Source organism: Alligator mississippiensis, chromosome 14, assembly GCF_030867095.1.
Source record: "Alligator mississippiensis isolate rAllMis1 chromosome 14, rAllMis1, whole genome shotgun sequence".
NCBI lineage: Eukaryota > Metazoa > Chordata > Crocodylia > Alligatoridae > Alligator > Alligator mississippiensis.
The window spans coordinates 189,827-211,607 of NC_081837.1; the positions used below are offsets into that span (position 1 = coordinate 189,827).

The 21,781-nt window shown below is 55.7% G+C and overlaps 1 protein-coding gene and 1 long non-coding RNA gene across 3 annotated transcripts; both read right to left on the reverse strand.

The window, feature by feature from the left end:
* Positions 1-8,424: 8,424 nt before the first annotated feature.
* Positions 8,425-17,383, reverse strand: LOC132244722 (uncharacterized). Of its 2 annotated transcripts, none has more exons than XR_009456467.1 (5): positions 16,072-17,383; positions 13,226-15,754; positions 13,065-13,140; positions 9,904-12,208; positions 8,425-9,539 (listed from the first exon to the last, which is right to left on the reverse strand). It is a non-coding gene; the product is annotated as an uncharacterized LOC132244722 (long non-coding RNA). The 2 variants fall into 2 exon arrangements; XR_009456468.1 differs by having other exon boundaries at positions 12,106-12,208; positions 16,072-17,382.
* Positions 17,384-20,511: 3,128 nt separating this feature from the next.
* Positions 20,512-21,570, reverse strand: LOC132244787 (pre-rRNA-processing protein TSR1 homolog). The gene is made up of 3 exons (XM_059717245.1): positions 21,402-21,570; positions 20,952-21,026; positions 20,512-20,823 (listed from the first exon to the last, which is right to left on the reverse strand). Exons 1-3 carry the CDS (start codon positions 21,538-21,540, stop codon positions 20,645-20,647), a joined length of 393 nt encoding a protein of 130 aa, XP_059573228.1. The 5' UTR covers positions 21,541-21,570; the 3' UTR covers positions 20,512-20,644.
* Between the last annotated feature and the right edge of the window lie 211 nt (positions 21,571-21,781).

Below are 21,781 nucleotides of genomic sequence, written 5' to 3' on the forward strand. Positions count from 1 at the left end.
CGCCCCGACCCAGCCCGGCCCGGTGCGCGGAGAGTGGCGGCGCCAGAGGCCGCTTCGCACGGCGCGGAGCCGCCCGGGGACGTGCCGCGGGCGGGGAAGGAGCGGCCCCGGACCCGCACACGGGCGCGCCGTTCCCCCGCGTCAAAGGCCGGGTGCGAGCGAGGCTTGCGGCGCGGGGCGGGTTCGGGCTGTGCTGGGCTGGGCTGGGCTCCGGGCCGCGCTCGCTCTCCAGGCGGCTGCTCCGAGGGGGGTGGGGAGCTGAAGCTGATTGGCCGTCGCGTACGCTCTCTGCCCTGATTGGTCCGCCTACGGTCCGGAGCGCGCGCCGCAAGGTCCTGACTGCGGGAGCCGTGCTCGTGGGGGGGGGGGGGGGGGGGGGCGCGGCGCGAAAGCGCGTGGGGGCACCGACAGCTCGAGCCTCCTTCGGGCAGACAAGGGCTGATCTCGGCGCCTCAGCAAGGTGACACTGTGCTCTGACCCTGCCCTAGATACCGGCCCGGTGGTTAAGAGTTCAGCGGTGCTGGCGGGTGCCTAAGCACGGGCTGGGGAAGAGCCCGCTTTCAGGAGAAGTGGAAAACCCTGCACCTCAGAGCTGACTGTCACAGCTCTTCAAGGTGCCGGAGAGCAAGCACTCAAAACAACAGGCCCCTGGGGAAAGCTCTACCCCTGCCCCCAGTGTGACGATGAAGGCATGAACTTCACTATGAGAGCAAAAGCAACAGCCAGGGAGCACAGGGGCGTGTTAAGCACGCCGGCTCCGTCCTGCAATGAATGCGGACACAGCATACATGAACAGACACAGGTTGTTAGATCTGGAGCTACGCAGAGCTGAAGTTATGTGCAGCTGGATATCTAGAGAGAAAAATACACAAATATAGACATATTAAGAGAGAGAGAGAGTTACAGCTGGAGATATATGCACCTGGGGATATATGAACCGGGGGATATATGCATCTATATACAGATATGGACATATTTAGAGACCTACGTAATGAGAGCGGAACATATATAGAGCTGGAGATAAAAAGAGATGCAAATATATAGAGAGGTGGAGATATACCGCGATGGACATATTCAGAAATGGAGATATATAGAGACATAGATATATAGACAAGTCGATAGATGAAGCTGGAGACATACAGAGCTGGGATTATTCAGTGCTCGAGATATTCAGAGCTGGATGTATATAATAAGGTCGATATTTAGAGAGGTAGAAGCTGGAGCTATTCACAGCTGCAGATATTCAGACAGATAGCTATATAGAGATAGAGATATATGAATCTGGACATGTAGAGAGCTGGTGATATAGAGAGAAGTACATATATGAAGCTAGAGATATACAGAGCTGAAGGATATACTGAGCTGCAGATAGATATATAGATATATACACACACACAGGTAGAGCTCTTCAGAGTTGGAGGTATTCAGAGGTGCCAGTATTTAGACCTGGAGATATTCACAGCTGCAGATATCTAGACCTGGAGATACTGATAGCTAGACACATTTGACCTAGAGTCAATAATGACTCCAAGATCCCGCTCCGCCTCTGTGCTTTCAAGAGGGGAACTCCCCAGCCCGTATGTGTGCTGTGGAGTCCTTGTCCCCAGGTGCAGCACCCTGCATTTGTCTACTGTGCGGGCCGGGAGCGGTCCGAGGCCCTCGGGGGCGCGCGGCGGGCTGCAGCCAGCAGCCCTGGCACGTGGGTCGGGGAATTCGGCACGACGGACTAGAATTAGGCACGGACTCGTAGCGGTTGATTAAAGAGTATTTTACTTACACCGTAGATGGTCGCGGTGCAGGCAGGAAAAACTTTGCTTAAGTTGCAGTTGCAAACGACAAGAAAACTCGCACGAACAAGACCCGTAGAAAACTCGAGCCTCTTGAAACAACTCGGCCAGAGCTCTGGATACACACACACACACACACACGAAGTTTGTTAGGCTCCGTGGACCGAGCGCGCAGGGAAGGGGTTCGTCGAGGGATAGCGTTTCGGCGACGGGGAGCGGCTAGAGGTTGATCAGGCCCCCCTTTTCCTTCTTAAGGCACACGCTGGGTTCGTTGCGCTCCACAGCGCGCTGAGAGTTCTTCACGAGATGTGAAGTCCTCCTTCTCCTCCTCCAACTTGGGCAGAAACCGCTCAAGCCTCTTATACGGCTAGCAAGCCAATCGCTAGCCGCCACGTGGGAATAATTTAGAAACAGCCACTCGTGGGACACAAATTTGCATGCGGGTGGCGGGAACTCCTTTGCCCCGGGGTTTTCTCTATGCAACTGAGAATTGCACCCTGCAAAGAAAGCTCCTGTGGCGGGAAATAATTCTGCAGTGCCGAAGCGCACACAAAATCATACCCTTTGGGTCATGACGTCTACGCCGAACCCCATCCTATTGTCATCTGCCCGCTTTTGTGGTCTGTCTAAATCTAGTTGCGGCCTCTTTCTCCCGTCAAGTGTGTCCACCTCGCCCCACATCTGAGTGTCATCAGCAAACCTGGACAGCGTGCTTCCCACCCCCTCGTCCAAGTCGCTGATGAAGAAGTCAAAGAGCGTGGGCCCGAGGACCGAGCCCTGGGGGACCCCACTGCTCACATCTCGCCAGGCTGAGTACAACCTGTCTCTCTGGGTACGCCCCATCAGCCAATTTTCTACCCATCCAACTGTGTAGGCATCAATGCCACAGTCGCTTAATTTATTGATGAGGATGGGGTGAGAGACAGTGTCAAAGGTCTTCTTAAAGTCTAGAAAGACTACGTCCAAAGCGACACCACGATCCAAGGATTTAGTTACTTGGTCATAAAAGGCAATCAGGTTGGTCAGGCAGGACCTGCCTTTGATGAACCCATGCTGATTGCCCCTGAGCGTGATCTCCCCTGCAGGCCCCCCACTGATGTGCTCCTGGATGATTCTCTCCAAGATCTTCCTGAGCAACGAGGTGAGGCTGGCAGGCCTATACTTACTTGGGTCCTCCTTCCTCCCTTCCTTGAAAACTGGGGAAACATTAGCCAGTTTCCAATCCCACGGCACCCGGCCAGATGACCACGAATGCTCAGACAGCCGGGCCAAGGGCTCCGCGATGACCCCTGCCAGCTCCCTCAACACCCTTGGGTGGAGGGCATCCGGACCTGCAGATTTAAATATGTCTAGCCCTTCCAGAAGATCCCTAACTACCTCTCCGCTCACTGAAGGCCTAACAGAGCTATCCCCGAGATTGTCCCGACCTCTGGTAGGTGGGATATCCCGGTCCCTGTTCAAGAAAACAGAGGCAAAGACATGGTTACAAATATCAGCTTTCTTGTCTGCTGTAGCCACCAGATGACCGTTTGCCTCTTGCAGTGGCCCGACATTGCCTGGTGCCCTCTTCCTGCTCCCAATGGACTTGAAAAAGGACTTGTTGTTGTCCGTAATCCTGGACGCTAGCCTGAGCTCCATCTCTACCTTCCTCATAGCCCTCCTACACTCCCGGGAAGAGGAGTACTCCTCCTTGGTGACAGCTCCTCCCTTCCACTCGTTGTACGCCCCACTTTTAGTCCTCAGGCATTGCTGAGTGCCCTTGCTGAGCCAAGGGGGTTTCTGAGCACTCTTACCCCGCTTGCTTCTCTCAGGCACTGTTAACCTTTGGGCCTGGAGGATCGCCCCCTTAAGGTACAACCATCCCTCATGGACTCCCATCTCCTCTCCCTTCTGGGCCCTCAGGGCCTCCCCGACTTGTCTCCTAAGCTCACTGATGTTGGCACTTCTGAAGTCAAGGGCTTTAGCCTTGGTGTAAGCCCTTGACACCCAGCACTGGATAGTGAAATCCAGCAGGTGAGGATCACTATTGCCCAGGGGGTCAAGGACCTGCAGTCCCCTCACCACGTCATCCCTAATGGCCAGGACCAGGTCCAGCAAGGCGTTACCCCTAGTGAGGCTGTGCACTTCCTCGATAAGGTGAAGGTCCTCTAATACAGCCAGGAACCAACGAGAGCGGTCAGACCAACCAGCACACGGCTGGGTACTTTTGGTCACCCATGACAATAACATCTCTTGACCTAAACTACCATATGTAGAGATATAAATCTGGAGATAAACAGAGCTGGAGATATACAGACAGGTAGCTATATAAAGCTGGACCTATTCACAGCTGGAGCTATTCACAGGTGGAGATATATGAATCTGGAGATATACTGACAGGTAGATATACTGAGCTGCATATATATATATATATATATATATATATACACACACACACACACACAGGTACATATATGAAGATGGAGCTATTCAGAGTTGGAGATATTCACAGCTGCAGATATATAGAGCGGTAGATATATAGAGATGTAGAGATATGAATCTGGAGGTATACAGAGCTCGACATATGTAGAGATGTAGATATATGAAGCTGGAGATATATTGACAGGTAGATACACTGAGCCGCATATATATACATATATATACACATTAACACACACAGACACACACACACACACACAGGTACATATATGAAGATGGAGCTATTCAGATATAGAGAGCAGTAGATATATAGAGATGTAGAGATATGAATCTGGAGGTATATAGAGCTGGACATATGTAGAGATGTAGATATATGAAGCTGGAGCTATACAGAGCTGAAGATATACTGAGCTGCATATAGATATATACAGGTCTCTGTATATAAAGCTGGATTTCTTCAGAGCTGGAGATCTGCAGAGCTCCAGATATTGAGACCTGGAGATATTCAGGAAGGTAGATATAGAGAGACGTAGATCGATGAAGCTGGAGATGTGCAGAGCTGGAGATATATAGACAGGTAGATACAGAAAGCTGGAGCTATTCAGAGCTGGAGATATTGATAGCTGGAGATATTTAGACCTTGAGATATGCAGAGCTGGAGATATTCAGAGAGGTAGATATAGAAATATGTAGAGGTATGAATCTGGAGATATGTAGAGCTCTAGAAATAGAGAGATGTAGATATATGAAGCTGGAGATATTCAGAGCTGGAGATATATAGAGATGTAGGCATATGAATCAGGAGATACCTAGATCTGGACATATGTAGAGATGTCGACATATGAAGCTGGAGTTATTCAAAGCTGGAGATATTCAGTGAGGTACAGATATAGAGATGTAGATCTACGAAGCTGGAGATATGAAGAGGTGGAAATATATAGACAGGTAGACATAGAAAGCTGGAGATATTGAGCGCTGCAGTTATTCAGAGCTGGAGCTATACAGAGTTGGAGATATTCAGAGATGAAGATATTAATAGCTGGAGATATTCAGAGGTGGAAATATTGATAGATGGAAATATTTAGACCTGGAGATATTCAGAGCTGGAGATATTCAGAGAGGTAGATACATAGAGATGTAGATATATGAAGCTAGATATATACAGAGCTGAAGATATACTGACCTGGACACATATATACAGGTAGATATATGAAGCTGGAGCTCTTCAAAGATGAAGATATGCTGAGAGGTAGATACATAGAGATGTAGATATATGAAGCTGTAGATAAACACAGCTGAAGATATACCGAGCTGGATATAGATATACAATATATATGTATATACAAACACAATACACACACACTATATACACACACACAATATATATATATATATATACACACACACACACTATCTATCTATCTATCTATATAAAGACACACTCTCTCTCTATATATACACACACACAAACACTCTTTCTCTATACATATGTACACACACACACACACACACACTATACACACACACACACTATATATATATATACACATATCTACACACTATATATATATATATATATACACATACATACACACACACACTATACATACACACAGACACACAGATAGACTTATGTAGCTGGAGATATTCAGAGCTCGAGATATTGAGAGAGGTAGATATATAGGAATGTAGATATAGGAACCTGCAGTTATACAGAACTTCAGATATTTAGACCTGGAGATATTAAGAGATACAGAGATTCAGAGCTGGAGATATACGGAGATATGTATGGGGGCGGCGCGGAGGCGATTCCCCGCGCTCTCGGGGTGCGCGGCAGGCCGCTCCCGTCTCCGTTACCTGCACCTCTTCCCGCGCAGAGGGAGCCCCGGCCGCAGCGATGCCGGGCACCGAAAGCGACGGCCCTTATTTCAGAGAGAGACAGACAGTAGCAGGGTTTCTTATGGCCTGTGCTCTCCCCGCACGGCGCACGCACATGGACACGCACCGCGCTACTGAACCCCTCTCCACGCACCGCCCGCACCACGAAGGACACTGCCGCTGCCGCTCCCGCCCGCCCGCTCGCGGACGTTTCCTGTCGCACGGCGCGGAGCCCAGGGCCGCGGGCAGAGCGCTCCGGGGCGCGGCGGCCCGAGCCTGGCACAGGGCGAGGGGAGCCGTGCCTGTCCCGCTGCAGGCGCAGCCCGCCGAGCCCCGCTCCGCTCCGCTGCGGCCGCCCTGGACCTGCGTCCCTGAGCCAGGGCCCGTGCCCTCTGCCCCGGCCGGGCCACTGCCTCCGACCCGCCCCGTGCCCGCAGCGCAGAGGGGCCGCGGCCGCCGCTGCCCCGCCCCCGCAGCCAAGCCGGTGAAGGGGGCCGCTGAGGACCGGAGCCGGACCAGTCAGGGCACAGAAGCCTGCACGCTCCCCTTGCAACCGCCCACATCCCGCGCCACCGCAGCCAGGCCGGGGCCGCTTCCAGCTGTAGCGCTCCCCCGCCACGCCAGAGCCTGCCCCTGTGACGGTCCAGGCCCCCCCGGCGCGGAGGAGAGGCATCTTCTCTTTGGGCTTCGGCTTAAGATGCTCAAATGCTAGGTGGGTGTAACTCAGCCGACAGGGGGAGAGTTGTACCTTATACGCTACGTTGATCAAAAGCCCCTACTTAGTCAAGTGCTTGGTTGGTTCAACGGTTAAAAGATATCCATGCCCTCCCTCCAGCCCAAGGGCCTGGGACATGTGCTGACTGTCGCTGACTTAACATTTCCCTAATACTACTTAAAGTAATACACTTAAAAATATAATTTATTTTTTCAACTAAAAAGGGATTTTAAAACTTACATGAAATAGGTTTTGTCATATTGAATGAAACAGTTTGAATGTTTGTAAAGGTTGCCCATTAGCCAGTTTCAGGAAGAAAATAAGATTTATCTCCTTATCTAGTTCATTGTTTTTGGGACTACGTGCAAAAGGTCCTGACTTCGCTTCAAGTCTTAATTTAAATTTCATCTTTAGAAATCTTTTACAAAGAGAGCAAATATCCTGAATTCCAAGAGATCAAACCCTGGGGCCTTTTGACCAGGTTGGTAAGAAAAGGGCATTTGCAGTGATATGGAAGTTTCCCAAAGGTAATTTAAAACGCTCAACAAAGGTAAAAGAATCTGTTGAGGAAGATCCGAGCCCAAATTTGGGGGTAATGACAGATTGAGTAGGAGGAGCCCACTGAGGGCAGCTCACTCAGTAAAAACTGTAACTTACTGTCCCAATTTGGAGGTGACTATACTTGCGGAACAACGAAGGAAAAATGGCAAGTATAGCCCGGGTCAGACCGATCACCTGAACTACCCTCTCCGTGAACACGAATCTCTTAGTTCACGCTGAAGCCGCGGAGCACCTGAAAGGGACTGAAGGCAGGGGACTTCGTCCTATCGCTGCTGAGGCCAGCCTACTGAACTGTATTGCTGAGGCGAGCCCGTTTCATTGAACCGTACTACTGAGGCCAACCCATTAAATCGTACTACTGAGGAATGAAACCATATTTTGGTATTTGGCTTCTCGGAATTCTAGGATTGTGAGCAAATTATGAAAAATAATAGTATTGATTCAAATTTAACTTTTAGTTGTAATTGTAGTTGTTTTTGTAACACTAATTCTTATAGTATTGTTTGGGAAGGAAGTGCATTCGGAGCATTGTTTCTGATCTATGTAATTATTGTGTTTTTAATGTTTGTGGTGTTTCTTAAAGCTAAGCAGTCTTATATACGTAGCAAAGAGTTTTAAAATAAAATTGTGTTGTATGAATTGTGTAATCATTGTGAAATCGTGCAATCGGCTAACTACTCCCCCAGCCAGTGCATCAAAACGAATCAGTAACTTGTGTGGGATTTCCTCTATTCCATAACCCACTAGAGACAGGTTTGGCTCCCCCCAAACTCAGCAGCCCCTCAGGGATGACTTAGGTGGAGATGGCTGAAAGCTTACGGCCATCACGTTAAACAGCCACGGGGGACGGTAGCTGGACTTAACTCACGAAAACCCAGAGACGCCAGGGGATCCACACACTCGGTCTCCTTCTTGCAAGGCAACAAGTGCCTCGTCCCGCTGCCGTGACCCAGCCCGCTAGAGAAAAAGCACCCACACCACGCCATCAGAAATAGCAAGACTTGTACTAAAGGCACAGAGAAGAAGGTCTGAAATACCTCAGCTGGAAACACACGAACAAGCTCACAAGTTTCCTGAGCATTTTATTTTTATTGGGACCATGTTTTTCTTTTGAGAAAAGGGGCAGTTGAACTTCAACAGATTATACCCAAGCACCGCACAGTTACTGTGCCTTATTTTTTAGTCCTTCAAATAAATCGAGACTGATTTTCCCACAGCGCATTGACAATTGTAAAGCGATGACTGGGAACCACCTTAGAGTCTTTTACCATTTGTAAATCCAACAGGAAATATTTGCATTGAGCAAGTAAGAATACACATCAGATCGGCCGACAGAATGAAAAAGTTTATTCCTTCAGCCAGATCTCAGTAGGAAAGGAAAAAGGACCAAATCTTCTCCGTGTAGAAGAGCACCAGCCACAAGGTAGACAGTTTTTAGACCATTTATTGTTGACTGTGCACATCTTAGGCCCACTTGCTTCCTACTGGTTTGACATGGACCATGCCAACTACCTTGAGGATCATTTGGACAGAGGACAAAATCTTCGTCCCCGTGGAGCTGGAGATTAACACTTTCAAACACCCGCAGAGCCTTAATTTACAGACGCAAACAAATTGCACCATAAACAGCCTCAAATTGGCCCTGCAAGCTACAGCCTAAGCAAGCTACAGCCAAGCCACAAACAGAACCGAGCACAAACCTGTGTTCCTACACTAACACCGAGAACCGCTCAACAACCCAACCAAGAACGCCCTACACGCTGCCTTCAGTCACACCTATTCTGATCCACCGCTTCACTGGCAAAGCCAAACCGCCTGCGAAACCCGTGACAGCTGCATATCAATACACACAACTAGCACAACGCCTCAGCCTCCTTGCACACAACCTGCAAAACCCTTGACTGCTGCATATCGATATGCACGACTAGCACAAAGCCTCAACCTCCCTGCACACAATCGGGGCCAACCCAAGACTGAATGCACGGTGCAACTTGAAGCGTGTGGCTGCTTGCTCCTCCTGGGTGTGTGAAAGTGTAGATGCACTCAACAGCCTCCATCTGTCCTTCTCTGAGCAGACATTAAACATTCCCCTTCCTCCTGCCCACCCCGACCCACACTTCTTGTTCCCGAGCTTGCTTCTGCTGGTTCCGTTCCTTCTTCTCCAGCTGCCCTTCGGGGACCTGCAAGAGTACACAAAACAGAAGTGGGGTCAGCTAGCAATGAATTGCACACCCCTGTAGAAGGCTGTAGCTCTCAGTGCCCATTGTACACTCAAGCTTGATGTCGTTTAAAACCAAGGGGGATGCGACATACCTCCTGTTAAGTAAATGACAAATACCCCCAGTCTTTACAGAAACTCTCTTACTTTTGCCTCTGGGTTGCCTGGCATGGTTTGCTGCCCCGGTTATCAGTTAACTGCTATTAGTTTGCCGTCTTCTCTGCTTCCCCTTATGGGGGCAGAAAGAAGGAGCGAAATGGGATGTAAGTCAGCACGGTGGAAGATGCGTCTGCAGAACCCAACTTCTCCCCCTCTTCGACCCTTACCTGGACCTGCGGCCGCTGTCCTCTGTCCACGGAGATGGGGGAGGCAGACATCCGGGCCAGCCAGAAGCTGCGTGCGAAGGCCAGGACTCTGGACAGAACTGCTAGGGCGGCACCATGAGCGGTGACGCCAACACCAGAAACCCTGCTTACAGGGCGGCGCTCCCGGCACACAGCTGGCTGCTGAGGCATGAAGCCCAGAGAAAACCTGAAAAGACCTAAATGCCAGCTGACAGGTACCTCAGGCGGTCTTGACCAGGGGTCAAAATTGCCCCATTCCTGGAGGACATAAGGGCCACAACTTCAGCCTCGTGTCACTGAAGCCACAGAGCCCAAAGGACTAAACAAAGCCTCCTCCTCCCCCAGGGTCAGAGCGGGTGGGGGGCGCAGCCCTGTTTACAGGGCGTGGGGAGAGGCCCTCTCAACAGTGCCAGGAGCAGCAGAACAGAGGAGCAGAGACCTGGACCTGAGTTACAGGGAGGTCACGATGCCTCGGGGTGCCAGCGCACTGCAACCTTCCCTGTAGCCCGTGGGTATCATCTCTGGCCAACCTCACCCACTGGAACAAGACCCAGAAAATCAAGGGGACCTGGACCCTGCTTACAGGCTGCAGGCCGGGGCCAGGGGCGCAGGAGGACGGCTGGCCAAGTGCCAGGGCACTTGTCTCCAGGGACTCGGGTACGGGATACAGAGCCTGCCCCCAGGACGGATGGCAGGAAGTCTTCGTGTGAGCTACCAAGTGGGCAAAGGACCGTGCCGGCCACCCAAGAGGGGCCTAAGACCCGTACCCTGAGAGACAGGGAGGTCACTGGGGGGGGGTGGCCTAATGCTCCCCAAAGCCAGAAGTCACAGAAATCTATGCCGGTGCTTAACCCGCTAGGTACAGAGGTGGAAGAATAAGGCTATGTGGACACATCTCGCCCCTTTCCAGCACTGGGAAGAAAATAAAGTACGCTGCAGCGATTTTAACAACAAAAAGAAAATAACAAACGCTTTCATTCCCAGGCGCTCCTCTCTCTCGCTCGCCACACACTGACAAGGAAGAGTGTTCCCAGGCCGGAAAGCAGCTCCGTGCTGCAAATTGCTTGTCCTCGAGCCTTACCCTGCAAAATCCTCCTCCACTCCCAGGAGGCAAGACGGCTGGGACCGGCACCCTCCTTACAGGGTACAGCCCGCCTGGCCAGCCAGATCGCCCATAGGCGAGGCCTTCCTTACAGGGAGGGCCCTCAGCCTGCCGAAGGACAGAGCTGTCCCCAAAAGGCACGTGGAGACCTGGACCCTGCTTACAGGGTGGTCCACAGCTCTGCAGAACCTAGCCCTCCACCAAGAGACACGGGACTCGCACCCTCCTTACAGGGCACGGCCCATCTGGCCAGCCAGACTGCCCCACAAGGTTCAAAAGGGACATGCCCAGAGCCCTGCTTACAGGGCGGGCCAACAGCCAGCCAAAGGACAGAGCTGTCCCCAAAAGCACACTGAGACCTGGACCCTGCTTACAGGGTGGTCCACAGCTCTGCAGACCCTGGCCGTCCTACAGGATGCCTGGGACTCGCCCCCTCGTTACAGGGTGGCCCAGGGGTCTGGATGTGGAGTACCAGGCACAGATGCAGGATGAAGGACAGATGCCTGGACTCAGAGAACGGTGAGGAGACCACAGATTTCAACCCAGCCACAGGAAGGTCATCAGGCTCTGGGATGCGAAGAGTTTGCTGTCACTCCACGAGACCCGGCTCCTGTCTGCAAGGCCCTCCTGCTGCACAACGCGGCAGACTGCGCCGTGTCTCTCAGCCCAGCGGAAGGCGGCTATGCCCACCCTGCTTACAGGGGCACCTCTCCGGCTGGCTGGCTATGGCAGGGGACTTGGACTCCCAATTACGGGAAGTCCAGCGCTACACATGGTCAAATTGCCTGTTGTTCTCACGTGTTAGGAGGCAGCACGCACCCCGCGTACAGGAGGCTGCACCATTGGCAGCCAGCTGGCCTGGACCCTGATTACAGGGCGGCTGCGATGCGCAAGACCACCAACCAGATCCACGGCCTTGAGAAGAGTCGGCGGCGACACACGCCTTGCTTCCAGGGTTGTCCACCTTCCACCCGACTGCTGCAGAAGTGCAACGGCTTCAAGGGCTGAGACCCATTTCTGAGTTACAGAGAGCTCGCCCAAAGGCTCACACATGCAAAAAGTGGTTAATACATGACTGAGACCTGAAGGCAGGGAGATCATTCTGTCCAGAGTCCCTTCCCTTCGCACCCCGTTTTGCTGGCTTTTTGCCCGTCACGGCTTGCCTGCGGCTTGTCCTTCCGACACCTGCAAAAACAAAGAAGAAAAATCTAAGCACCCAGCTCCCACAAAAATTCAGGGAGACACAGCCTGGGCATAAGGCATGGAGCAAGAGACTGGGACAGGAAGATGTAACGTCTCCCTGTTTGGTCCTTCCCTGTAACCCCCGTTGATCCATCTTCTGTTTGACAGAGAGAGAAGCAGAAATCTCTTTGTTCAGCTTCCAAAGACTGGGTCAGTAGGAAATGGAAAGCCATGGGCCACGAGCCTACAGACCCAACTTGTGCCACGGCACAAGACAGCAGCACAAGGCACCTGGAATCCTACTGACAGGACGGCGCCCCCCCACCCCAATCGCTGGCTTCTGTGGCACAAAGTCAACCGAACAACGGTTGCTCAGGTGGTGCAGTTGAAGAAAGCAAGCAGCCGCACACCTGGAGGACAACGGGCACAAACTACAGCTTTCCTGACAGAGAAGTCAGAGCCCTCAAAGGACCCAATAAAGGTTCCAAAGCTCCGTGCTCAGCTGGGGGATGTAACGCAAGCCCAGATAACAGCAGCGAGCGGGCGAGGAAGCATCTGCTCACCTGCAGCTGGAACAGACTTGAACCCGAGTGACAGCACGCTCACTACGTCCACTGTCCTAAAGAGCTCCCCGTCTTGGAAAGGGAAGGGGGAGAGGACATACATCTGGTTTACGGGATCCTCGCTACTCCACCGAAAACTTATCCACACTTGACCACATCAGGAGCTAGGACACAAATCCTGCTTAGAAGGAAGTGCCAGCGATCCAGCCGTCTGAGACCCACTGATCCCAAGGTCTACAGCTTGGTGATGGAACCAAAAAACATTTTAAAAAGTCACCACATCAAAACTCCCTTACCTTTGCTGGGCTGGCATGGTTTTCTTCCCTCCTTGTAAGTGGATTCCTGCTGGTCTGCCATTTTCTCTGCTTGGGCCTGTAATAAACAGAGACAGAGACCGCATTTAACTCACCACCTCGGAGAATGGGTCTGTGGGCCGCAACTTGTCTCCCTCTCTTACCTGGACCTGCGGCCGCTGTCCTCTGTCCGCAGAGATGGGGGAGGCAGACATCCGGGCCAGCCAGAAGCTGCGTGCGAAGGCCAGGGCTCTGGACAGAACTGCTTGGGCGGCACCATGAGCGGTGACCGCCAACACCAGAAACCCTGCTTACAGGGCGGTGCTCCCGGCACACAGCTGGCTGCTGGGGCATGAAGCCCAGAGAAAACCTGCAAAGACCTGAATGCCAGCTGACAGGTACCTCAGGCCGTCTTGACCAGGGGTCAAAATTGCCCCATTCCTGGAGGACATAAGGGCCACAACTTCAGCCTCGTGTCACTGAAGCCACAGAGCCCAAAGGACTAAACAAAGCCTCCTCCCCCAGGGTCAGAGCGGGTGGGGGGCGCAGCCCTGTTTACCGGGCGCGGGGAGAGGCCCTCTCAACAGTGCCAGGAGCAGCAGAACAGAGGAGCAGAGACCTGGACCTGAGTTACAGGGAGGTCACGATGCCTCGGGGTGCCAGCGCACTGCAACCTTCCCTGTAGCCCGTGGGTATCGTCTCTGGCCAACCTCACCCACTGGAACAAGACCCAGAAAATCAAGGGGACCTGGACCCTGCTTACAGGCTGCAGGCCGGGGCCAGGGGCGCAGGAGGACGGCTGGCCAAGTGCCAGGGCACTTGTCTCCAGGGACTCGGGTATGGGATACAGAGCCTGCCCCCAGGACGGATGGCAGGAAGTCTTCGTGTGAGCTACCAAGTGGGCAAAGGACCGTGCTGGCCACCCAAGGGGGGCCCAAGACCCGTACCCTGAGAGACAGGGAGGTCACTGGGGGGGGGTGGCCTAATGCTCCCCGAAGCCAGAAGTCACAGAAATCTATGCCGGTGCTTAACCCCCTAGGTACAGAGGTGGAAGAATAAGGCTATGTGGACACATCTCGCCCCTTTCCAGCACTGGGAAGAAAATAAAGTACGCTGCAGCGATTTTAACAACAAAAAGAAAATAACAAACGCTTTCATTCCCAGGCGCTCCTCTCTCTCGCTCGCCACACACTGACAAGGAAGAGTGTTCCCAGGCCGGAAAGCAGCTCCGTGCTGCAAACTGCTTGTCCTCGAGCCTTACCCTGCAAAATCCTCCTCCGCTCCCAGGAGGCAAGACGGCTAAGACCGGCACCCTCCTTACAGGGTACGGCCCGCCTGGCCAGCCAGATAGCCCATAGGCGAGGCCTTCCTTACAGGGAGGGCCCTCAGCCTGCCAAAGGACAGAGCTGTCCCCAAAAGGCACGTGGAGACCTGGACCCTGCTTACAGGGTGGTCCATGGCTCTGCAGAACCTAGCCCTCCACCAAGAGACACGGGACTCGCACCCTCCTTACAGGGCCCGGCCCGTCTGACCAGCCAGACTGCCCACAAGGTTCAAAAGGGACATGCCCAGAGCCCTGCTTACAGGGCGGGCCAACAGCCAGCCAAAGGACAGAGCTGTCCCCAAAAGCACACTGAGACCTGGACCCTGCTTACAGGGTGGTCCACAGCTCTGCAGAACCTAGCCCTCCACCAAGAGACACGGGACTCGCACCCTCGTTACAGGGCCCGGCCCGTCTGACCAGCCAGACTGCCCACAAGGTTCAAAAGGGACATGCCCAGAGCCCTGCTTGCAGGCCGGGCCCTCAGGCTAGCCAAAGGAAAGCTCTCTCACCAAAGGGACATGGATGCCCAGACCCTGCTTACAGGGTGGTCCACTGCTTTGCATAACCTAGTCCTCCACCAAGAGACACGGGACTCACACCCTCGTTACAGGGCAGTCCAGGGGTCCGGACATGGAGTACCAGGCACTGATGCAGGACAAGGGACAGATGCCTGGACACAGGGAAAGGTGAGGAGGCCACAGGCTTCAACCCAGCCACGGGAAAGTCATCAGGCTCCGGGGTCTAAAATGTTTGCTGTCACCAACGAGACCCGGCTCCTGTCTGCAAGGCTGTCCTGCTGCACAATGCGGCAGGCTGCTCCGTCTCTCTCCAGCCAGCGGTAGGTGGCTATGCCCACCCTGCTTACAGGGGCACCTCTCCAACTGGCTAGCAATAGCAGTGGACTTGGACTCCCAATTACGGGATGTCCAGCGCTACACACGTTCATATCGCCTGTCCTCGCATGTTAGGAGCAGCACTCACCCTGCTTATAGGAGGCTGCAGCATTGGCAGTCATGTTTGGCAGCTGGCCTGCACCCCGATTACAGGGCGGCTGCTCCGCACAAGACCACCAGCCAGATCCGTGGATTTACAAACGAGGTAGCGGTGACACACACCTTGCTTACAGGGTTGTCCACCTTCCACCTGACTGCTACAGAAGTGTAACAGCTTCAAGGGCAGAGATCCATCTCTGAGTTACAGAGAGCTCGCCCAAAGGCTCACGCAGCCAAAATTTGGCTGAGACATGATTGAGACCTAAAGGCAGGGAGGTCACTCTGTCCAGAATCCCTTTCCTTCTCATCCTGTTTCTCTGCCTGGCTTTTCTCCTACCTCGCCTCTTCCCCGCTGCTTCTCCTGGTTCTCCCGAGGCCTGCAAGAACAGAGACCGAGACCGGCTGTAAGCGAACAGAGCCAGAGTACACATCCAGCAGCTTGAACTTCTAATACACTTACCATCCTCCAGAAACCTGCAACTTTCCCCGTAACCCATGGGCAATGCCTCTGGCCAACCTCACAGCGTAGCCTCAGATGAGCAGTAATAAAGCCAGGAAACCTGGACCCCCCTCCCAGACCAGGGACACAGGAAATCCCACCATCCCAAGCCCCCGAGGCTCATGAATCCCCGGGGTGTACCACTCAGTGGCGGAGCCCAAGGAGCAGACACTTTCTGTGTCAAAATTCTCTTACCTGTGCCTCCTGTTAGGCTGGCCTCGTTTTCCGCCTTCCCGGTCAGCTCGCTCCGACCCATCTGCCATCTTGTCTGCTTGTCCTTCTGGGGATGACGTGCAGACCCCCAAAGGGGACCTGCTTTGCAGGATTCGGGGCTGCAGCCTCAGGTGGCCAGGCCAGTCTCCAACACTCGACTCCCGGAGAGCCAAGTCAAGCGACATCTGCCACCAATCCCTTTCAGCAAGGGACTCAGCATCCTGGGTGGCCAGCCCGGAGGCCCTCAGCACGCAGTGGTTGCAAGGGAACCACTGCAGAAATGAAAGGGGGCAGCGGGCGGGGAAACTTGGATGTGAAAGAACAGGACAGGAGAGAAGAGAAACAGCGCAGAGGGGGAGCAGGAACTTGGAGGTGAAAGGCACCAGGCACCAAGAAGGTGCCTGGCAGATCAATTTTATTTGTCCATTAAATAGCAGGCCAGCTCACACCTGCTTTTGTGCTGTTTTCTCTGCTGGTTTTTTTGGCGGCGCCCCGTGTGCTCGTGCTTCCCCATGGGATGGCCTTGAGAGGGCACAAGTCCCCTCAAGTGACCACCAGTGCTTGACCGCCCACAGAGCTAGGCAGCACCACACCGTAGCTCGGGCTTGGGGGTGTGAAAAGACTGTCAGTGCTTGACCCGTTTGCGAGCAGGGCAGCACCACACCGCAGCTCGGCAAGATGACCCCGAGAGCAGACAGCGGCGACCTCCAGGCCTTTGCCCACTGCAGCCCCAAGTAACACCTTAAGGAGGGGCCGCGGGCCAAGCCCTAGGGACCTGGCCCGCGGCCCCCCCCGAAAGGCCTTAAGTGAGAACTACAGGGGTTCAGACCAGACCCACTGCCAACCCGAATGGTAACTTAAGGGAGGACAGCGGGGGCCTACGGACCTGGCCGCTGCCCCCCGCAAATGACACCATCAAGGAGGACTGCGGGGGCCCTCCGGCCCTCCCCACTGCGGACCCCAGTGGCGTCTTAAGGGAGGACCGCAGGCAGAGACAAACCGCCCCTGCCCACCGCTCCCCCAAATGATGCCTCAAGAGGGCAGCGGAGCTGGCTACGGACCTGAGCCTCCGCCCCCCAAATGACAGCCTTAAGGGAAAGCTGCGGCCGAGGCCGGGGACCTCACCCACTGCCCCCCAAATGGCGTCTTAAGGGAAGGAACGGAAACCTGCAAGCCCGGCCGCTGCCCACCCCGCGGGTCACCGGTGCTTGACAAGGACTACGAGCCACGCAGCACCCACGTGGCTCGGGACGTCACTCCCCACAGCCTGACACACCCCCGGGCCTGCAGAGGGGCCGTAGGTCCCCAACTGCAGCCCCCCCCACGTCCCCCCGACGCTCCGGCACAGAGGGTGCAAGGAGCTCTACGGCTGGGCCTCACCTCCCCGGGGCGCCGCCTCTTCAGGGCTCTTCTGGGGTTACCGCTCCCCCCCGCTGGCCAGCTCTACCAGCTCTTCTCAGCCCCGCTCCCCTGCCGCGGCAGGGACCCGCCGCTCCCGCCTCTTCAGGGCGCTTCCGGGGTTACCGCTCCCCCCCGCTGGCCAGCTCTACCAGCTCTTCTCAGCCCCGCTCCCTTGCCCCGGCAGGGACCCGCCGCTCCCGCCTCTTCAGGGCGCTTCTAGGGTTACCGCTCTCCCCCGCTGGCCAGCTCTACCAGCTCTTCTCTGCCCGCCGCCGTCGTCCGCGCGCCCGGCACGCGGCCTTTTATCGCTGCTGGAGGCCCCGCCCCCGATGGGGGACCAATAGGAAAGCTCGGGGGGGTCACTTCCCCCCTCAGCGCCGCTTTGCCACCTTGTCTTTAAGGCAGGGCGCGCAAGCCTTCCTCCTGCCGTCTCCTGATTGGCGGGGAGGCAAACGCCTCCGCCAATCGGCGGGCGCCATCCGGCTCAAGCCGCCCAGCGCGCCGCCACGTGCGCCGTTCGGCGGGGACAGGCCTCGTGCCGGGCCCCTCGGGCGTGGGGGCAGGGCGACACCCGCGCGGGGCCTTGTCCCTGCAACAGGGCGGGCGGGGGGGGGGCTCGTAGCGCGGCGGGGCGGGGCGGGGCGGGAGGAGCAGGCGAGACGAGCCCTAATGCGGGCGGGATGGGTCGCGTGGAGACAGCAGGGCGTGGACTAGATGACCGCGCGCGAGACCCCTGCCCTTCAGCCCACCCCGGGAATGACGCGGGAGCGGGCTGAGGAAAGGACCGGGCTGTCCCCGAGGCGCTGGGATCTAGTCACGTTCCCGCCAACCGCCCGGCCTGGCCCCGCCCCTTCTCAGCGCCGAGGGTGCGCGGGCGGGAAACGCAGCCTGAGCCCCCCCCCGCGGCGCCATGTTACCAGCGCCCGCTCTCCCCGCAGTGCCACACTCCTTCCTCCACACCACCTCCCCCCTCTCCGGCCAGGGCCGGGCACACCACACCCAGCACCCGACCCTCACACATTTCCACACCCACTTCCTTCAGGAGCCCACAACGGCTCCACTTCCCACAGAAAAAAATCCGCTCAACATGACCGAGTCCCCGCCTCGCACACCTGGCCGCGAAAACACTGCCGACCAGCGCGCGGTGCTGCGCGTGGAAAGAAGTCGCCACCTCGCCACACGCTTTGTGTCTCACCACACCATTTTCCACAGAAGTGTCGCCATATCTCCACAGACTTGCACAAGGGGGGGGGGAGCCATAATCCAGTTTCTCACAGAAATATCATACGTCCCCCCAAAAGTTGACAAATCACCACAAACAAATCACCACAGCGGTCCTCACAAAACCCTCGCCGCAGCCCCAGTCCCCGAAGCGTCACACCATCTTCCCACTGAGGACAGACTTTTTTGTGGGGATTTTTGTTGGTTAGAAATGGGGCAAGTTGCCAGGCCCCGGGCTTTTGTCTCCCCTCTGCCAGCAAGGGGGCAGGGAACATCTCCAGCCTCCAGCCGCGCGTCGCTGAGGGGCTGCCGTCCCCGAGACTCGGGCGAGGGGCACGCCTGTCCCGGAGCCGCGCGGCCCGCGATGGAGCCGAGGGCTGCGGGGCCAGGGCCGTTGTGAGGGGAGCCGAGCTGAAAGAGGCCTGAGGGCTCTTTTGGGGGAGAGCAGGCAGGCCGCGGGGCACAAGGAGCTGAGGGTTGGGACGGGACGGTGGGCATCGACAGAAGTGGGGGGTTTGTGCGAGGAGTGCAGGACTGGAGCAGTGCGGGCTGAGGCAGGAGTGAGGGGCACCACTGAAAAAATGAGGTCCCGAGGGTTGGGAGCGAGGGACACCGGTGAGACAGGGGGGGCTGTGGGCCGCGAGTGAGGGGCGCCACTGGAAAACACGGGGGCTGAAGCACAGACGGGCACTCCTGGCTTCTCCAGAGCGCAGGCTTTGAGACCAGACGTGCGAGCGTTTGCTGCCGAGCGCTGCAACGCAGACGTCTGCTGCCGGTCAAAGCTGAGCAGGGAACAAACCCCCAACCACCGTCGCAGGCGGCATCCAAACCCGCATTGGAGCCCACGCCAGCAGGGAGCTCGCGGATGACATGCTGACCATCTCGGTGCCCTGCGAGCAGCGTGGAAGGATCTTGCCTGGTGCCCCCAGCCTCACGTTAGCAGAGGTGGTTTGCGCCTGCCCGGGGCAATTCAGAGGAGAGCGAGAGCCAACCCCGACACTGAACCCCTAACTCAAAGTGGGGAGTGGGCACCGGCTGTCGGGGTAATCAGTCATTTGTCTGTCTGCCCTGCAGGAGGCCCCACAGCTGGTGCGGGAGGGGATGAAGCTGCTGACTGAGCCCACGGCCGGCCGGGGTAGGGGTGGCAGCTGTGCTCTCCCCGGCATCCCAGCAGATGCACCGGAGATGAGGGACATCTGCATCATGCTGCGTGGAGGAAATGTGGACCTGGGCTCCCTGGCCTGGCTCATCGGAGCTTGGGGCAAAGAAGCTGCAGGAAACGAGTGGCCTGTGGAGCCACCTGCCCCAGGGAGGGGACACAGGGCCCGGGCATTTCTGCGCTGCTGCTGTTTGTACCAGGGAAGCTCCAGCTACTCGTAAACCAGAGGCCACTCAGCACAAAAGGGCCTGGCTTTTGAGGAAGCAGGGGGAGCTCTTCCCTGCAGGGCGTGCACAACCTGTAATGCCGCAGCCCTGCTCTGCCCTGTCCGTCCAAAGTAGGCCAAAGCCGGGGACGGAGCCAGAGAGCTCTGGCAGCCAGGCCCGTGCACAGCCCATGCCCACAGAGCTTGGAGACCAGCCAGCTCCCCTACAATGAGAGCCTGGGCTCCGGCAGGATAGAGCCAGCTGGGGCTCCTTCCTAACATATCAAGAAAACAGGAGGACGCACAGGTGTCCTGGTGCAATCTGTGGGGTTTCAAACTTCCCAAGGAGAGAGCGAGCACAGCCTGCAAAGTCCAGAAGCTGCCACACCTGAGAACACAACAGCCACCTCCCAAAAATAAGCCAAGCGCTAGGACCTCTGTAGGCTGCACCGTATATTTGCCATTGAAATAGATACAACGGAGGCTGCAGCAGCGTGGGAAGGCACTACGCTAACACACGCCTGCACCCAGGAGACTCCTCGGGAATCCTGGACGCGGGTTCCGAAGAGCTACTCCGTGTCCACCTCTGGCACGGGGGCAGGCTCCTCGTTTCTCACCCACGCCACCGGCTCTGGCACATACGGGTCATACGTCCACTTGGGAAAGACGCGTTTGTACAGGTTCATCAGCACCGTGTCCTGGGACTTCAGCTGTCCATCAAAGTGGCACTTCATGTGGCCATGGGTCCCTAGGCAAAGGGAGCCAGCAGGGCTGTGGGCAGCTCTCCCAGGTCAGGGAGGGGTTTGCTGGGCGTGAGCGGGTCCAGCCCACACCATGGAAGGAAAGCAGAGCAACCCACCTCCAAGCTTCCCTTACCTAGTGGCTCCTCGATGTGTCCCCTGCGGCCCCATTTTGTTCTCAGCTCAACGGGCTTAAACCACAGCACATCCTCTGTAGATGGAAGACAAGATGCATGCGAGACAGGCCAGGCCGCAGGTATATGCTGCCCATCTGGCTAGCTCGAGCTGTCGCCCTACAGCAGCTATGGGTACAGAGTGCACGCCAGGCTTCCCGCTGCACACTGACCATGGCTGCAGCAGGGATGGGCATGTTTGAAGTGCAAAAGCCTGCCAGCAGGCAGTGGGGGGAGACTACGGGACTGCCTGGGACATGCCAACATGAGCGGGCCAGACCACCCCGACCTCTAGCCCTGCAGCACAGGGTTTCAGAGGCCCAGCTGTCTGCAATCATGAACTGGACTTCCCTGTGGAAGCTGCAGGGCTCCCGGACGCACGGACTGCCCTGCCCCACCTGTGAGTACCATACCTCTGTTAAAGAACATGTACCGCACGACTGCCGTCTTGCTGAAAATTTTGAAGGGGTGACCGCTAAGCACCAGCCTCTTGATGATGAGCCTGTCTGGGTCCACCGCCAGCAAAGAGCCTGTGGCCAGGAGGTCGTGCATCCCTGCCCCAGGCAGAGGTGTTAGACAATCTGCACATACATGGAGCTGGAAATATAGACAGTTACATATATTTAGAGCTGGGGTGGAAATATATAGACAGGTAGACAAATAAAGCTGGAGATATTGAGCGCTGCAGTTATTCAAAGCTGGAGCTATACAGAGTCCTGGATACAGGACTCCTCTATACAGGAGTTGGAGATATTCCGAGGTGAAGATATTAATAGCTGGAGATATTCAGAGC

What these genes read in the sequence shown, in the direction of transcription:
- LOC132244787 (XM_059717245.1), bottom strand. Translation starts at nt 21,540, where the DNA reads ATGCACGACCTCCTGGCCACAGGCTCTTTGCTGGCGGTGGACCCAGAC. An exon ending in GTACATGTTCTTTAACAGAG is followed by an intron (nt 21,027 to 21,401) that starts GTATGGTACTCA and finishes TTCCATCTACAG; the next exon opens with AGGATGTGCTGTGGTTTAAG. An exon ending in ACACATCGAGGAGCCACTAG is followed by an intron (nt 20,824 to 20,951) that starts GTAAGGGAAGCT and finishes CCCTTTGCCTAG; the next exon opens with GGACCCATGGCCACATGAAG.